This window comes from Apostichopus japonicus, chromosome 19 (genome assembly GCF_037975245.1).
Source record: "Apostichopus japonicus isolate 1M-3 chromosome 19, ASM3797524v1, whole genome shotgun sequence".
Lineage (NCBI taxonomy): Eukaryota > Metazoa > Echinodermata > Holothuroidea > Aspidochirotida > Stichopodidae > Apostichopus > Apostichopus japonicus.
The window spans coordinates 7,708,469-7,726,939 of NC_092579.1; the positions used below are offsets into that span (position 1 = coordinate 7,708,469).

Sequence of the window (18,471 nt, forward strand, 5' to 3'; positions counted from 1 at the left end):
GCTGATGATCAGTGCAGTAAATTTACTTCGCTCCTCGCTTACCTGTCTCCTCACAACCTTAGCACCTCATTCTACCGTGCCTATAAAGTCCTGGTAAAATAATAACACTGTGCGCCCTCTATGACCGAACCCCCCCCTCGGTCACTCCTCACTACTCATTCTACCATTAAAAGTGTCTTCACGTGAATTTCTTGTGGATATATTTCCCTTGGATTTCGTCTTGGTTTTCTTTAGCGATCTTTGGAAGTTTCTTTCCTCGGATTCTTGGGAGTATTGCAGTCCTTTCCAGCCCGATAAGTATCCTTTTTTGTTGAAAGGGAGGGTTTTGGGGACTGTTTTTATTCCTAGTGCGTTTCCGCCCTTAGGTTTTTTGCGGGGGTAGCAGTTCCGCGAACTGCCTAGGTTTCCCGCCATTTTCCCTTCCCCACGCCATAGGCGTGTCGTTGTATTTCATGATCATAGCATGTCTACATTGTATTTCTATTCACGATTTCTTCTTCTATATTTCGCTCTCTCATGTTCTTTTTCAGCTTGTGTTGATTTTGTTAGGCCACTTCGTAGCGTTTTTCGTATTTTGCCGTTGCTAGGTTACGCTACGCACCTCTACTCACCGTTATGTACCTCCCGTTATCTCCCGTTCTCTTGTTAGTTTGCATTTTTCCGTAAGCTTAAGAGTTAGTCTTTCCTTAATTCGAGCGTTTTAGTTTGTCTCGTAACCAGCTAAAGCTTTTAAACTACTCGATGTTTCGGCCAGGCAGAACCTGGTTCGAACACGATTTGTGTCCTAAGTGTAGAACCTACACCAGACGGGACCCACGCCTGGTCTGCATAAATTTTTCGCCAGCCCAGTGGCACTAGATAGACCAGTGGCTTACGAGTCTAAGAAGCAAGCTTTAGGGCAGGCTGGACTTGATTCCTTAGGCCATCGGTGCCCCAGAAAAAGATATAGGAGAGACAAGAGAGAGAGAGAGAGGAGGAGGGAGAAGTGGTGAGAGAGGTGGAGGAAAGTGGCCAGGAGAGGGCCGAAGGAGAGGTGGAGAGAGAGAGAAAGAGTACCCCTAACGGTCCCGGCGACGTCCGGTTGATTACGGCCAGAGGGAAGGGCAGGAGCAAGGCTCCTGCCAAGAAAAGACCTCTTGAGAAGAGGCACGGCTCGGCCGGGCTAGAGGCAACGTCTCAGTCCGGGTCGCAGCAAGGAGTACCCCTAATGGTCCCGGCGACGTCCGGTTGATTACGGCCAGAGGGAAGGGCAGGAGCAAGGCTCCCGCCAAGAAAAGACCTCTTGAGAAGAGGCACGGCTCGGCCGGGCTAGAGGCAACGTCTCAGTCCGGGTCGCAGCAAGAGAGACCCATAGAGCGCGGGCTACAGGCCACGGAGAGCTCGGGTCCGAGAGAGAGAGAGTACGACCGAGGGGTCGCTGAAACGGATCCGGTCCCATAGCAGGCTCCGGGAGCCCGGGTCCGGCGAGAAAAAAATATTTAAAAAAAAAAAAAAAAAAAAAATCCCACCGGAAAGGACAGAATGTCCGGGTCGAGGAGTACCGGCGTGGTGGTACCCGGCGTGGTACGCACACAGAGACGGGCTGCGGGAGCCTGGGTCCGGCGAGGCCCCGGGTCCGGCGAGACCCCGGGTCCGGCGAGACTCGAAGGGAAGGCAGGACCGAGGTTTCACTCCAGATCCGAGACCGCCCCGGAGCCGGGAACCAGAGCTATACAATCGACTGCTGGGTCCTCAGAGATTGGCTCCGGAGGGCCCGGGCCCGACGAGAACGGGGGCGCAGGGGCAGAAGCCCGGTCCGCAGATCTCCAAACGGGATCCAAAACTGGTCCCGAAGTCGGGAGCCTACGAGAGTAACAACATTTACAACTGCGACATTTACAATAACATTTACAACTACAACAACATTTACAACGAGATTAACAACTGCTAGGCCCCCAGAACGGGGTAGCAGGTGCAGAAGCCCGGCCCGCAGACCCCCTAAGCGGAGCCGCGGCCGGTCCTGAGGCCGGGAACCGATGAGATTACCAATGCCGGGCCCCCAGAACGGGGTAGCAGGGGCAAGCGCCCAATCCGAAAAGAGAACCAGCCCCGAGCCAGGTTCCCACGACCTGGTTTGCAGAGCGTCGGGCAACCTGTCCGGCCTAGACGACGAGGTCGACCCCTAGATTTCGGGGTTACAGAGGACGGTTACTCCCGCTTCCCAGAATAGGGGGAGTGTCCCCCCCCCCCCCCGGAACTAGCAGCTTGAGCGGCGACGACAGGTTCGAATCATTTGCGGGAAAACACCGCTACCACTACACATCCCAAATGTGTGTTTATTTATCGAGTACCTGCAGACACTCAGGGGTCATATTCTCCTCGCTAATTATACTCCTCTCTAATCATAATTCATCGCCATTTGCCTAGGTTAAAATCTTACTTGTGTTTAAAAACACTGTCGTTTAAAACACTGGTGAACCCACTTCCAGAACATGTTAAAATGCGTAAGACTGAGGGGTTTCAAATCGGTTCTCATGACGTACAGTATTCCGTAACTGCTAGGAAGAGAACTTTCTCGAGACTTGGCAAAGTGCCAGGAAACATATCGCTCATAGATCCTTGGCAAACTGCCAGAAAAAAAAAAAAAGGTACAACGTGGCACATTTGTTAAGAGAGGAGGGGGGGGGGGGGCCAAGCAGCCACCTGGCTTGACACGTGTAAGCTCAACTTTTACCGCAACGAGCTATCGACTACGTGAGCGATCCTATGGAATAAGCCTTTCTTGCTATTTCTTTGGTGAATACCAAGACAAACGCTTTAGTAAGTTGAAAAAGGGGTAGGATACAACCCCAGCAAGTTACAAGCGCTAACACGCTCCGAACATACAGCATGCGCTTCATGAGCAATGTTCGATGTTCCGACATCTTAAGCAGAGTTGCATTTCGTAGCACCTGATGGCCTAGTCTTGACTAGCCTAGGCGCTAGGTGGTTTCAATAGGAAGCTGGAAACCTTTACTGCACTACGAAATGGACACATCTCGACAGGAAGAGATTTGAGAAGTAACGGGTACGTTATCATAACATTCAATACGTGTTTATTACGTTAAATGTGGTGTTGATAAAACGTTGACATAAGATGTCTATGAGATATTACGTTATATTAATGTTATATTAATGTCTTAACGGAAATTGTTTTGAAATAATAGCCCCTAAAGGGTTTCGGTAACATATTTCTTACACCTCTAATAACGCTATCATAGCAAAAGACTAAACATTTAGTAACGCCTTTGTGTTTGCTGAGTAACTCCCTGGACTCCATTAAACAGCCAGGATTTATGAGGTGGAATTTCTACAAACCCACCCTACACATCCCCTGTTGGGAGTTTGTTCCTGGTGAGTAGGGCTGTAGCTTAGTTAGCTCAGTGGTTAAACCCGGTGCCTTCCAATCAAAAGGTCCCCGGTTCAAGTCACCCCAAGATTAATGTATGTTGTCCAGTTACAGAGCTGTTGACAATTCATAGTCATGGACATTAAATATGAATGTACGAGACTGACTTTGGTCAGCTTGCGGCTTTGATAAGCCAATGAGGCTTCTTCACAAGTTCCTACTTGCAGGATGATCTAAATTACATACACAAATACATACATATACTGTAGTTGTAAAAGCCACATAGCAGCTGTAGCATTGATTAAGACTCTCATGAAGCAAACTATCCATTCAGTACTCAATTTTTGGAGAGAACTGTGGTCAAGCGGTGTAGGCAGTGTACTGGTGATCTAAGGCTTGCAGGTTTTAGTCCTGGCCAGATCATTCTGTTGTTTCCTTGGGCAAGGCACTTTATATCCATTGCGTCTTTCCATCCAGGAGGGATTTCTCTCTGTTTAACAGGTTATTTTTGAGAAGGGTAATATTGCTAGCGCCTCTGGCTTCGTTATCGATAGATAGGCTGGCGCAGTTCAACCCTCAATATTATTATTAATATTATTTTTCATGGAAAGAACCTCCATGAAACCTCCCTACAGGGTACAGCTTAGGTCTACATCATCAAGGCAGTACTTTTCTTCAGAGGTTTTCTGATTGCAACTGGTTGATAACTAAAGGGGTCATCAGCAGTACTGTGGTACTGCAAGCAGTACTGCGAGTGCTGCTGTATTGCAGGCGCTAACAAGGTCATCATACAGGCCACTGTCCTTGACTTCTTTAGCAGCTTATACAGAGAAACCACTTTCCTGCACCACAGTGGCGTCAGCAGGGCAAAGGATCGGCCCCAACACCCTATTTGCAAAGATAACCAGGTTTCATGTACTTCCGCCTCGCTCTCAGGACTGTGGGGTCGGGGCTCTCTGGAGTCTTCCCAAGCCCAAGTACAGGGCACTTTGATCACCATCCTCTCAGACAACACGATGGTGGTGGCATACTGTACAGTAGCTACATCAATAGACAGGGTGGCACCAGGGCAGAGGGACTGTGCCGTCTGGCATGGGAGACCCTCACCACAGCTGCAGAATCTGGCACGGCCCTATGGGTCTCCCATATAGCCAGAAAGGAGAGTGTGAGGGCCGATGCTCTGCCCAGGGGACAACTCGACCCCGACGAGTGAACCCTTCGCAAGGAATATGCGGTAGGTTTTTCCACATGTTCGGCATACCTCTGATAGACCTGCTTACGACAAAGGGCAACAATGGGCTGCCCATCTTTTGTAACAGGCGGTCCCACCTGCAGCCTTCCACATAGCACCAGGTCCCTGCCGTGAGATGGACCAGAGGTTTAAATTCTTCCCCCCCTTTGGCATGATCAGCCAGATACTGAGGAAGATTCGCAGCTCCAAGGGTAAATTCATCCTAGTGGCTCCCTCCGGACCCCGGGTCCCAGGCCGCAGGTCCCACACGCAGGCCCCAGACGGGGACGTCTGGTTTTCCAGACGGCTCCACGCTGGGCATTAGCCCAGACATTGACCAGCTCACCAAAGGCATGGCTAATCGCCGTCCACGAGTCAGACAGTTAGCCCCCTCTGCGGGGCTCTCAGCAGTGCTGCATGCCCTGGCAGGGCCGCTGTACGAATCAACGGGGAACGCTTCCCTGGCTGCTCTTTCAAAGAAAACACTCTTCGTCATTGCGGTAGCGTCAGCGTGAAGGAGTTACCTCCAAGCCCTAACAACCAAACAGAACCACATCAGATTTGAGGGCCATGGGGCGAGGACGGTTCCAGACCCGTCCCTTATTGCCAAGAACCGGGCCTTGACTTTCTTGCCCGGGGACATTTTCTTTCCGGAAATCAAAACCCTTTCATCAGTGGCTGAGGACAAGCGATGGTGCCCAGTCAGGGCACTGAAGTGGTACTTAAACAGGACAGAGAAGTTGAGACAAACAACCTCCCTTTTCATCCTGCCACGACCACCTTAAACAGCAGCCGCCAAGGATACCCTATCCCGATGGCTAGTAGAGATGATCCACCCGTTCACGATGGGGGGATACCCGGCCAAGAGATCACAACATCAGTGGGGCCTCGGCTTCCACAGCTCTCTCTGCCGGTATCCCGATACAGGACATCCTCAAGGTGGCAGCGTGGAAAACACCAACTACGTTCGTCGCCTGTTACTTACCTGACACTCTAGACGCCGAGGCAGCTCTTGGTAGCTCGGCGATGTGAGGTCCGGTTGGTACTTGGTCCCACCCCTCGGGCCTCCCACCATCGGGCAGTGCCACTCGGTGCTAAGGTTGTGAGGAGACAGGTAAGCGAGGAGCGAAGTAAATATTCCAAAACTTACTGGTTTGGATATTTACGAGTGACGAGCTTACCTGTCTCCATTCCCGCCTCCCTCCCCCGAGGGGGTGGGACACAGCCGGACGGGGGAGCAGTCGTTCGACTAGGCTCACGACTCCAAGCACAACACCAGATAGACAGAGCCAACAACTACTAAGAGTCACCGGCCAGGTCTATCGGTGAGGGTAACTTTGCACCCTGTGTTTTTCATATGCGTACTCACCTAAGTTGTCTTAGGGTTAGCAAGTGTTGGGCCTTTACAGGATGAGGCTCCTTGTTAGGAAAAAGGGGTAGTTTCGCCTGCAGGGCTCAGGAGAGTGTCCCCCCTCCTTACCCGCTGCGGCGGGGAGGATTACACTCTCCCTGCTAGGAAGGCATCAGTGCCTTTTGTCAAGGGCTCACCTTTGAGAAGTTTAGTCGACGGGAGTCCTTGGGGGGTGGCCAGAGGATTCTGGCCACCCCTATTTCGGTGACCGTGAGGCCACTTTTAAGGAGTGGTCTCATGAGTAGTGAGGAGTGACCGAGGGGGGGGTTCGGTCATAGAGGGCGCACAGTGTTATTATTTTACCAGGACTTTATAGGCACGGTAGAATGAGGTGCTAAGGTTGTGAGGAGACAGGTAAGCTCGTCACTCGTAAATATCCAAACCAGTAAGTTTTGGAATATATATGTACAGGGATTATGTTAATTGTAGGTATAAACATCATACTGATTTTTTTAGCATTTAATGTAGCCAATTATAGAAATAAGCTGAGTTTCAAGACAGGTGTCGGTGGTATAGAGTTCAAGTTTAGTCTGGCTAAGATTCACCGGACAGTGATTAGTTTGCAACGTTCTGTTGCCTAGATTTGATGGCATGTGAAATAAATTTCATTGTTGAATATGTGCTGCATCTGCATGAAATCACCATCATCAGCCTCTAAAGAATGCTGCAGTGAATAATTTATCGGGTGTTGCATCACAAAATGCTATGCAGAATGGGAAAGTTGCTAAGAGTACAGTAAGTGCAGGGATGCATCTAGTGGTGTTTGTTCTATAGAAGAACCAGTGTGAGACATGTGTTATTACTTTATTAGTGTTTATCTGCGATCAGCTACAGAATCCAGTATAAAATACTTCTTCTCACCTTCTGTGCTCATCATCTTGAACGGCCTGTGTACCTGTCACAACTTCTCTTGCCATATACTTCGTTCCTCCAACAAACTGTTTTTAACTGTTCCAAAACCACGATTGAAGAACTATGGTTACAGAAGCTTCCAATACTCTGGGTCTTATCTCTGGAACAAGTTACCAGATCACATTCGAACATGCTATAAACTTTCTACTTTCAAAAGTCTACTTAAGACCCATTTTTTCACTTGTTCTTTTGTAAATTAATTTACTTTCTTTGTAAAGCGCTTTGAGCAGTAACTTTTGTTTACTGATTTGGCGCTATATAAGTCTCATTTATTATTATTATTATTATAGGGTTTCAAGTGAGCTGCTGTTGTCTTCATAGCTTTGGAAAATACTCACCTACAGTACTGTAGTAAGTACTATAAACTAATGCCAAACCGTCACACGTACAGTACTTAGTTTAAATTTTAAAACTTCTCTTTGCCAAACCTGAGAATCCTGAAACATGTATAATATCTTTAATATTAAACATAAAGTGATAGTTTGAACCAAAGTAGAAAGCTAGCCTAACTTTGACTACAATGCAGAAGACCCTTTTAAGCAAAGTCATACTTAGTCTGGTATTAAACTTCTTTGGAGGAAACGTTGATATCTAAACATCCACATCCAGCTGTCATTTATATCTAATTTTACTCTCCTACTCATTACACATACTGTACTCTGTCAGTTCTTACAGAGAAGTTTTCACTTGCCTGAAAAAGTTCTGAGGCATGTTCTATAGATCATGTTTAAGTGAACTTGATATCTAAATCAATAAGCAGGGTTTGAGACTTGTGTCCGATGTCATCATGACCTGGTTGTTAGCTAGTGATGATGAATCTGTGTGACTTCTCTGCTGTACATACTGTAAAGGCACCACTCCATGTGTACAGTATTGTACCTGTATGTGAGTGTTATTGGCAATGTGACAACAACTGTTGTGGTCAGAGCCTCAGAGGCCTACTGTACAGTAGGGTTCATTTTATATTTGGAGAGAATCCAAGCATCCTGTGGGAAAAAAATGTCCTTCCAGAACCTCTTTCTTTGAATTCAGTTGAATTCTAATTCAAGGTACAAACTTGACAAAATTGTGGAAAATGTTTGTCAAGTTTAACCCTACAAGTATACTGCAAATAAATATTCATATGTAAAAGTTATATACAAAATTCTAACAGACAAACTTAAGAACTAAAGGAGAATGTAACTACCATACATTCCTAGCAGAAAAGTTGTTTAGAATATGAAAAAAACAAATCAATGTACCCTAAATCTTGCCTTTCCCCCCATCAGTGGGTGCACTCCATGCCATTAAAGGGTGTCCCCCCCACCTTCACCATCATTGTTGGGTCCACCTCCCTTGTTCACATTGAGAATTAAAAGAAGATCTAATGCCAAAAGGACGATCAACTACGTAGAGTGAATGCGCATGTACACATGAACAGACCCTGCAATTGTTATCTCCCTTTTAGGGAGGATCCTAAGACCCACAAGGGCAATCAAGATTGTAGTGTGAATATTCAGGGGATCAAACAACCTGAGATCTCTGGTTTAATACTTGCCCCCTCCTCACCATATCCCTTCCGTTAAAGTGTGTACTTGAGTTCTCCTAGGTATAAAGTAGCTAATCGATTATTAAGCAATCATTGTGACATTTTCGCTGATTTGTTATGCAGGTCCAACACACCCTTTTCAATATGAACAAGTCCAGTGTCAGTTTTGTTACCTCTCCAGGGGGGGGGGGGCGGGGGGAGATCCGGATTTCATTTCAAATGTGAACATGACTTTTGTGTATTGGCAAAGCAGCTAGTGAATGAGACAAAGCCAGCTGCATTAATCACGGTGTTTCAAACTTTGTAAGCTGCTGCATTTTGAATTGAATAGTTAAATCCAGCTGCATTAGCGGAATAATGTTTAATATAGTATAAATTTGTGTATTTTTTTATATTGAAGGTGAGAACTTTGGGCCATACTTGAGGAGAGGGGAGGAACGATGTCAGAACTTGTGCTTGAGACTGAATATTTGTTTTTCACCGTGGCCTCCGTTGCTACGCTACTGGTCGTCATCCTCAGCTGGAGGGTCTTACAATCTAAGAAAGATATACAGAGAGGATTAGACAAGAATCAGGTACAGTATTACACCAGGCAGATAAACAGGCAGACAGACAGATAGACCAATCAGAAGAGGGATAAGTACAGTAACAAATTAATTTAGAGATACAAGAGTGGCAGTGAAACTGACAACTGTATTAAGTGTTCATAACAGCTATGTATGCTTCCAAATGTATCACAATTCATGGATAAATCAGCAGGAAGATTACAGTACATTAGGAAAATAAAGCCTTCAGAGAATTCTCTGCTGTGATGGGGCCGCACACAGAATGTGGTCAGTGCAAATTAGGGACAGGGGCGCCAGTGCGTGCCATATCGGCGTGGTCAAGGAGGGGGGCGGGGGACCCTGAAGTTTAACAAGTTTCATCATTTCACTTATATCAGCTTCATATCAAAAGAATATTGAAAAAATAAAAAAGTTGTGTATCTTTCTTCCCAAGGATTTTTCAACATACTGTAGCAAAGTTAATTGGTTCGGGGAGGGGAGCACCTAACAATTTGTTTGGGGACAAGTTCCCTCGCCATGCCCCCCTTTTGGCAATGTCACTGATCTTGTAGAGGAAAGCATAGTACAGTAAAGTTGTGCTTTCAAACTGACACATAAAATATATATTTACTTCACTCTGCTTATATGTACAGTAAGACAATATCTTCAATGACAATTTGATGCAACTATGCCCCACTGTTTATGAACAATATTTATTGGTTTATTGATCATGCATACTCTTTTGCAATGGATGAACCATAAGCTAGCATTAAGATCTGTTATTTCTCCCTCACAAATCACACTAGAAATTACTGAAATGTTAAGAACACCATAATAACACGGTTGTGTGGCTTTCAGCATCTTTGTAAAATCTGATGAGATGGGATAATGGTTCTGCAATTCCTAACCTCTGATGGCCTCTGCTGGCATTTTGGAACTAAATCACAACAAATTAAATTCCCTTTAGGAGTAAGGAAATGAATCGGAAATAAAAGAGAATTGTTTATCGTGAGTTGGGTCATTAGGCGCCGATGCGATCTTCCTGGAGCAAAGTAAAATGTTGGATTTAGCTTGGGGGAGAATGGTCTCGCTTAATTTGCTTTTTTTCTTTGAACAAGATTTTGTTTTCTCGTCAAGCTTCAGTTTATCATCGGTTGGGTACATGATCTGTTGAATAAAGTTAAAATGGCCGACAGCAACGTTACATATTAGACAGTCATAGTAATGTATTGGATTAATGGATAGTTGTGCGGTACTGGAGCTTTACTCAGTCAGTCTCCACACATTGGTACATTTTGGATGACGTCACTACGTCACTGTGTCACGAATCGTATCATCTCTATATTTTGGTTTCTCTGTTTGGTTTTGGCTTTGGTTCGATCAAATTTTTGCTACAGTAGAGAGTGCACAGCAGCATAGAGCAGCATTATAAACTAGTTACAGTGAGCATTCCTTATGAGAGTAGAAAAATAATCAGACTAATGATTTAATGTCACGTTTGATAATCGTGTTAACACTGTATTGTACGGATGACAACTGGGTGATGGATACATAGCTTTACACAATCTTCCTCATACTATTAGACAGTGTGTTAAAACTGTATGTACAGTAAGCATTGAAATCAGTGACAGGGGATCCTAATGGTATGTTGGAAGAAAATGACTGTGGAAGGTTCATATTCCCCTCCTTTTACCCATTATTGGCTGTAAGGAAATGCAAACACATAATTTGCCAATTTTAAACAATATTAATAGCCCTATCTGAGAGAAAAAGAAAAAAGAAAAAAAAAAGGGGTAGTATAGATATTTAAGGGTTATGTAGTATTTAATGGCCATCCTGTTTATGTGGTGATTAGTATTATTACATAAAGCCATCAACGCGGTCATTAGTATTGCCCACAGATACTGTATGCTCTTTAATTGTCAGATAATTGTCATAATATAATTATTTGAATTTGTAGTTTGAGAGATTTACTGCTACCTTAACTTATCAGTTTCACTCATTGAGCCGTTTAATTTTTTAAACAATTAATCAATCTCAATGTCTGGGAATCAAACCCTCCAAGGAGAGTACAGTTAATATTTGGCTCGACGACGTCTGGGAATAATCCATCTGGGTTTATATCAGAACCTGCACGAGAGTAAAGTTTGAATATCGTCAGCGTCGTATGCAATATTATTGATGACCTTTAGGTAAAATACTGAAAATGTAAACTATAAATAATAGAATCGCCACGGATGGGTTCATTTGTTTGACAGGGGTTTTTTCGTCTCTTTTTTTTTTATGAATCGTTCAGGGAGATGGCGATGATCAGGTGAAAGGAAAGCATTCAGAAGATGAATTAGCAGATGTAGACAACTTACTTATAAAGAGTTCGGAATTGAAGATCCTTGATTCCAAAGATCTACAGAAGTTACAAGAAGGGGAAGACCAGGGCTCGCCCAGCAAATCCAGTGAGGACCCTAACGTGAAGCGTGTCAGAGCCAAAGAATTGGAGGAAGAATTAGTCAAAGAGATGACGGATAGCCAGCTAGATGAAGAAAGGAGGTAACGCCAGTAAACTCTTTTAACAATTGACCTTATCCATCTCAGGGGCATGGGGAACATTAGGGCAGGATGAGGGGGAGGTTCAACTGTGTCTCGTTAGAGGGAGAGTGAAGGGGGAGTGTAAAAGCTGTTTATAGAGGCTCATTCCTCCCCCTTTGCACGTGCAGGGTGACATCATTGTCTATCTCTGTGTATTTGTTTCGTTGTCCACACACTGCACACAAAGTGTTGTAGTTGATTGGGTAACGTGCTTACTTTGAATTACTGGGTTGCATCTATTGTAGTACATTTATTCTTTAGCAATTTTTAATTTTTGTTTTAGTGAATCCCTCTCTATGGAAGTATTATACATATGATATGATTTAATTATTATTCTAGGCCTAATTATTATTTTTTTACATCTTTAACCGATTTTTCAAAAGTATCGATCAAGAGATTTCAAATCATTTGAGTTGCGTTTATTAAATCATATTGTGTTGTTGCATTACTAGAACAGTTCATTTGGATTGTGAAAGGGTGTATGCTGTGTTTGTTGCGTGGTGTGCCCTCCTTCAACGGATTTCAACCCTCCGTGGTTGATAATCCATTGGAGACTTTGGAATTACCTAAGTGCAGGTTTTAAGCACATGTGCTGCATTGCAACATAAGTAGATTGATGATAGTTCAGTTAATATTTACTATCATTTTGGATAGGAATAGCAGTTAGGTACATACTGTTCTTATGCCAGCGTGACATTTGTGCACTGCATGTTACCCGTGTTTAAATTTGAAGAAAGGAGGACAAGTTGTCCAGGCCTGAAAAATGTGTCTATAGTATGACTTTAAGGTTTCCTTTTCCTTTGTGGGATAACTTAATTTTTTTTAAAGGTTACCTGCTGTTCGTTGATATCAGTAGCAGTGACCAAAATCCAATTTGACAAAGGTGCAGTATTTGCCTTGTATGGTCAATATGAGAAATGTGTCTTCAGTATGACTTTAGAGTTTCCTTTTCCTTTGTGGGATAACTTAATTTTGTAAAGGTTACCTGCTGTTCGTTGATATCAGTAGCAGTGACCATAATCAAATTGGACAAAGGTGCAGTATTTGCCTTGTATAGTCAATATATGGTCGAAGGACTGTTACTATTGACAATTTGCCATTCTGAATATAAAAAACCTAAATCCTCTCAACGGATGCAAAATTGCAACATACGCTATTTAAAAATGGTCACGTAGTGTCAAAAACCTTAAAGAAAGCTTTTAAGCAGTTATTGGCAATGTTGGTGTTCAGAATATTGGTTTGCAATTGTATTCATCATTTATTAACGTAATTTTTCTGTTTCCAAGTTGGCATAGTGCTATAAAACTGAGGGAGCCAGTCCTGACTGAACTTTGGTATTATCAAGCAAGCTGTTTTTTTTTGCTTTCCTTTTTAAGTTCTTTTTAATGAACGCATCTACTGTACTAAGGAAGTAATTTCTGTGTTCCAAGAATTGTCATATATATCGACCTGCCTAACATGTCTGTCGTTTCTCCTCTCTGTAGAGTTCGAGAAGAACAGTTAGCAGCCATCTTTAAACTGATGGAGGAAAACCAGGATAGGTTTGGTGTGGATTCGGTGGAGGATGTGAAAAGCCAGTACAAACTGTATGCATGAACAATACGTAGCTGGTATTGCCAGATACAAAAAAAACAAAAAGTTCTGTCCATATGCCTTTGGGTCAGTGCAAAGACACAATGAAACACAGTTTCCTTCTGCCTGTCTAGATGTTTTACAATTCTTTTCCAACGTTTGAAACAGCTGGAACATATTGCCAACTTTGTCCCTCTCTGGAGAACACAAAGTATATTTTTGCCTTGTTACTATTTAACGTTGAATTTTGCGTTGTTTATTCACACATAACTGGATACCCCATTAGTCTAATGAAGAGGTCCACATGGTTAAATACTATTTCACTTCTCCCAGTTAATGAGTTATTATCAATTAAAAGAATAGTCCAGAGTTCTTTTCGTACTAATGATAGATAACACCAAAAATGCTTAACAACATTTCACCAAAGCATACGTATGTGATTTGCAGATTGAGAGCATATGACGATTGATACTTCACTACCAGAAGCCGCCTAAAAGTTTTAACAGTACGAACAGGGTTGTGACATCATAGATTCACTTTGTCCAGACAGCCCAGACAGTATTTCCTGGGGGAGGGGGGAGGGGAAGGGGGCCTCTAATGCTGGGTACTGCTTGAAAACACCCCTTCCTAGCCATTACAGTATAACAATATTTCAGACCTGGTTTAGTGTGTTTTATATGTGTAGTATTTTGATTACAACAGAGCATTAGAGAAGTCCAGCAAAGTATAATTAACTAAATGAAGAGAACTATGGGTGATAATAGCCAATCAGCTTTACTTCAAGTTATTTACTGCTAATCTGTAAGTCAAACGAAAATAATATACATCTATATGCTTTCCTGAAGTGTTGTTTTGTAATTTTCAGGTTATCTGTCATTAACATGATAAACCTCTGGACTCTTCTTTTTAAGTCTAATGAAGAAAATTTTGTATCCCACAAATTTAATGTAATAATCCTGTTAAAAAACAAAAACCACTACAAAGTTTTCTTGCTAATTTAACCATTTCTGATGCAATTTTGATAGACTCAATTAAACTGGTGATATTGTATAGTTTAGTAACTTTCTTTGACCGGGGTGAAGGTTTCCTCAAGATGGTGGCAAAATTAAGGGCAATTCCAGCTTCTATTTATATTTAAGGATGGTATTTTGTGGGTTTGTGTTAAAATTTGTTTATATTGTGCAATGTTAGGAGAGCATATTACAGTAATTAGGATATTGGTGCTTAGCAAACAAGAAAGCAATGCTTATTTGAATATACCATTTCATTTTTTTTGCATTTATCTATATATATATATATACTGTATATACAGTTTCAATTCAAATGAGTTTTACTCTGGTAAAATATGTACAGTAATTGAACAAGTGAAAACTGACTGGGAAATTAAAGACAAATTTGAAGAAAAAAATAAAGCAAAGCATCTTTGTGGAGATTTATTCTGTTCTCACAAAAGCCTGGCCATTCTAGTAGTTAGTGATACATCAGGAGAAAATTATAGTTTTTCATGTTACATAGGCCTGATGTGAGGGAAGGGGAGGGGGTCTTCGGGGCCTACGGTGTGGGACCAGGGTTTAATTAGAGGGCCTGGGAAATATGGAGGGAGCATGGGTAAAAATGCCACCACTGTTCTTTCTAATTGTAGTATGGTTATATCCTGTCATTGGGATAGGGAGAAGGGGTTTGTTGTGGGTCATCCATTTATCAATATATTTTCCACTTCATCGGCATTACTCTTCGTCTGTGTTGTGTAAATTGCTTGTGTTGGTGTTGGTGCCTTGCAGCATATTGATGACGGCAAAGATTCTCAGTTGAGCCGTCACAAAAGAAAACGCACTTCTGTGCGTGTTTTTGTCCCTTCTGTTACTGTTACTTGCCATTTAGCCTTTGAAGAAGATCCTGCTAGGATCGAAACGTCAGGCACTCTTACTTTTACACACACACAAAAATGAAGAAAAGAAAACACACATAACCAATTTCTGTTATGTTGTCTGTTTTGAGATGTTGTTTGCTTCGGATATCTTTTTCTAAAACCTTTCTCTTTCTGAATTGACTTCAACAGATTTGTAATGTACAACGAACTGCTAAACTGTATCACTTTATACAAGGTGATTCTAAATACCAGTGCATGCAAAATGTTAACCAGAGAGCCTTTCCTTCTTAAAAAACCACTGATTGCCAAGTAAATGTCTTTCTTTGATAATGATTAACTAATTTAGTAGTTCTCTTTACAAAGTATGGCTTTAGGAATTGACTACTTCTCAAAGGGACTATAGCTTTTGTTTTGTTGCTAACTATGCTGAAATGGTAACAATGCTTTGAAAACTACGATACACCTCAATCGATCTCTTTGTTCAATGGGTTGGGAGAGGAGCTTGTGTTAACTATGTTACTACTGAATGGTGAGACTATTTGAGCAAGTAATGTCTCTCAATGAAGTTTGGTGCTATCATGTGCTGCTGTGCTTTGCAGTCCCTTTAATACAACTGCAAAGAATAAGTAGGTGCTGTCAAATAAATCAGGGAGTTTAATGTAGTTACCAGCTAATGCAGGGACAATTACGGTTGGGATAGATTGTCATGTAGATAGTATATATAAAGAGTTATTAGAAAATGTTGTGAGAGGAAGATAAAAACATTATCGTGGCAGTTATATACCAATCGAAGGAAACTAAAGTGTTATAATGAAGCCTCTTCCAAGATGAGTTGAAATGGAAACTCATTAAGGCAAGAAAAGGAGGTCAGTCAGAAATTGAAAAATATCAGACAAATTGCATTTTATCGATTCAATCCCTTATGTGTGATTAGGTTCTGATGCTGATTGTGTTGCTCTTTCAGAGGTGGATCCAGGGTTTTTGAAGGGGATGACATAGTCCTGGGTTCTTTAAATTTATTCCTGTGCAAGGCAGGGGGGGGGTGGGTTGTTTGGGGTCTCTTCCTCCCCAAAACCAAATCTTAGACATCAAATTGTATATTCTGAGGCATATTTAGATAATATATTGGCTCTCTAATAGGTATAAATAGAAGATTGTGCATATACGTTAAGTGTGAAGTTGAAAGGGTAGGGGGGGGGGCGGTGGCAGTCTTCTTACAGACAGAGATTTCATACCTGCCAATTCAAACAGCTTTTACGGTGAGGCTCCCAGTTTTATATCTCACTGCTAACCCTAAGTATAAGCAGATTTGCAAGGAGTTGTTTGAATATTTGAGTCTTAAAACTATGAGTTTAATATTCGACTATATATATATAATATAATAATCTATACAAATAAAAAATAATATATCTCCAGGTTTTATGGCACTACTCTCCAGGGACATTTTATATATCTGCCGGGGGATTCTTTTATAGGGGGAGAGGGATGGGGGGAGGGGGGAAATGCACCTTTGGGTGATTGACAGCTCTGCATAATGATAAATTACTATAACTACCTGGTTAAATTGGATTTGTTTACAGCTTATCGCTAATTCATATCTAATATTTCATGAAATTTCTCTTGCCAACATGTAATTTGCCTGCTTACCAAGACCATGGAAGTCAGATACCTAAACATGTTATATATATATAGTTACTTTGCTGTTTTATCCATTCAGATGATGAAACTTGCATATACATTGCACTGCAATGCCAAGGCAAACCACATGGTTAAACAATGGGATATTTCCATATCTCCAGTTACCCAGGTTTGTTACTCATATCACAATAACACATCACAAATAATTTTGTATGTGTGTGTGTGTGTGTTATTGGAGGGTAGGGAAAGGAAGGGTGGGGTAAGGGTGCAGTCAAAACAGGTAAAAACTGATGTTATTGGAATCATTGGCCTAATATGTTACTCCATTGTAAAACTTTCATTTGTTTCCATTTTACATTAAAAACGAAGGGAAAAAAAATAATTTTAAGTGTATTATCCTTCTTGTATTAGCAGCAATAGTGATCAAAATTTCAATGTCCATCAAATGGAATTTGTTTTTCTTGGAATGGAGTCAGAATTTGGAATGAAGCTATCAACATGTTGGTCTTTCATATGCTTTTATTCACAATTAACTGGTTAGTCTACAAATTTCATCCCCGCAATCGATGTAATCTTTACTTTTTAGAGGCTGTTATTTCTGTGCTATTTTGTATTTTGGTGTATTATTTGTGATGCTCAGCTTTTTAGCGTTATATTTTCTCGTTGTTACCCAAAGGTGAACACAGAAAACGCATTTCCTTTGGAAAACTAATTAATATTTAAGATTGTGAGCAAATATTTAAGTTGATAACAATTTTAACTAAGCTCTGTTGTTAATATGTCATAAGTACATATAGTAGGAATGTCAACACACAGACTGGTAGCGGGACTTAAGTTTCTCGTTGGGATTTCTGTAACTAATGAAACATATTCAGGGTTATGTTTGGGATAACGTTTGTCAGTATAGCATATCCATTATTTCCAAACATATTTTAATTTGCCTTTGGTCGACTAATTTCTTTCCCTGTTGGAATAATTGTGGTTTCACATATTCCCTTAACTTTTTTCTAATTTTGGAATAATTTTGGTTTCACATATTCCCTTAACTTTTTGCTAATTTTGGAATAATTTTGGTTTCACATATTCCGGTAGAAGAGTTTTTAGGCATTGTTCCTTGATCCCTTCATGTTAAATTTCCCTTCTTCTGTATTTCAACAGAAGAGATATTTGTCGAGTTCATTATAATTTCAAGTCTTAGAGTTGATCTGTTAGATTGTTAACACCTTGAAATTTGTTGCAAAAATTATATTTGCCTGTGAATGTATTTGTTTCAGTTCTTGTATAAAATTGCAATTGTATGAAATATACAGAAAATAAAATGAATCTTGGACTTTTTCTCTCTTGATTTTCATTCGTTCTAATTCCCTTAAGCTTTTCAAAATCATTGCCCCATTTTTCTTCTGGCAGAACTAAATTGCTTTCCAAACAATCTTGTCTACCAATATTTTTAATTGTATAAAAGTAAGTTGGTCTGACGTTTCGATCCTAGCAGGATTTTCTTCAAAGGCTAAATGACAAGTCATTTAGTCACTTGTCATTTAGCCTTTGAAGAAGATCCTGCTAGGATCGAAACGTCAGACCAACTTACTTTTATACATTCTCCTACACGGGCTCTCTAGTGGATAAGCAGTTTTGCTAACAGTTTTATTTTATTTTAATATTTTTAATTCTAAACTGGGGCCTAAGTGCGTTGGTTCTAAATCAAAGGGGTTGCCACCAAAATTTGAGGTCGCATGGAAAGTCTGTAAGGTCATGAAATGTTTCTGCCTTCAAATTTTGACGTAGTATGAGTCAAGGCATCCCCTGCATGC

General features: G+C 41.6%; 1 protein-coding gene across 1 annotated transcript in view; it reads left to right on the plus strand.

Moving 5' to 3' along the window:
• LOC139959793 (uncharacterized) overlaps window positions 1–17,983 on the plus strand; it is a 36,350-nt gene extending 18,367 nt beyond the window's left edge. The window contains exons 2-4 of the mRNA XM_071957642.1: window positions 8,850–9,024; window positions 11,291–11,541; window positions 13,065–17,983. Of these exons, the coding sequence (XP_071813743.1) occupies window positions 8,890–9,024; window positions 11,291–11,541; window positions 13,065–13,176 (498 nt within the window). The 5' untranslated portion in view covers window positions 8,850–8,889 and the 3' untranslated portion in view covers window positions 13,177–17,983. The remainder of the gene's footprint in view (window positions 1–8,849; window positions 9,025–11,290; window positions 11,542–13,064) is intronic.
• Window positions 17,984–18,471: the final 488 nt, after the last annotated feature.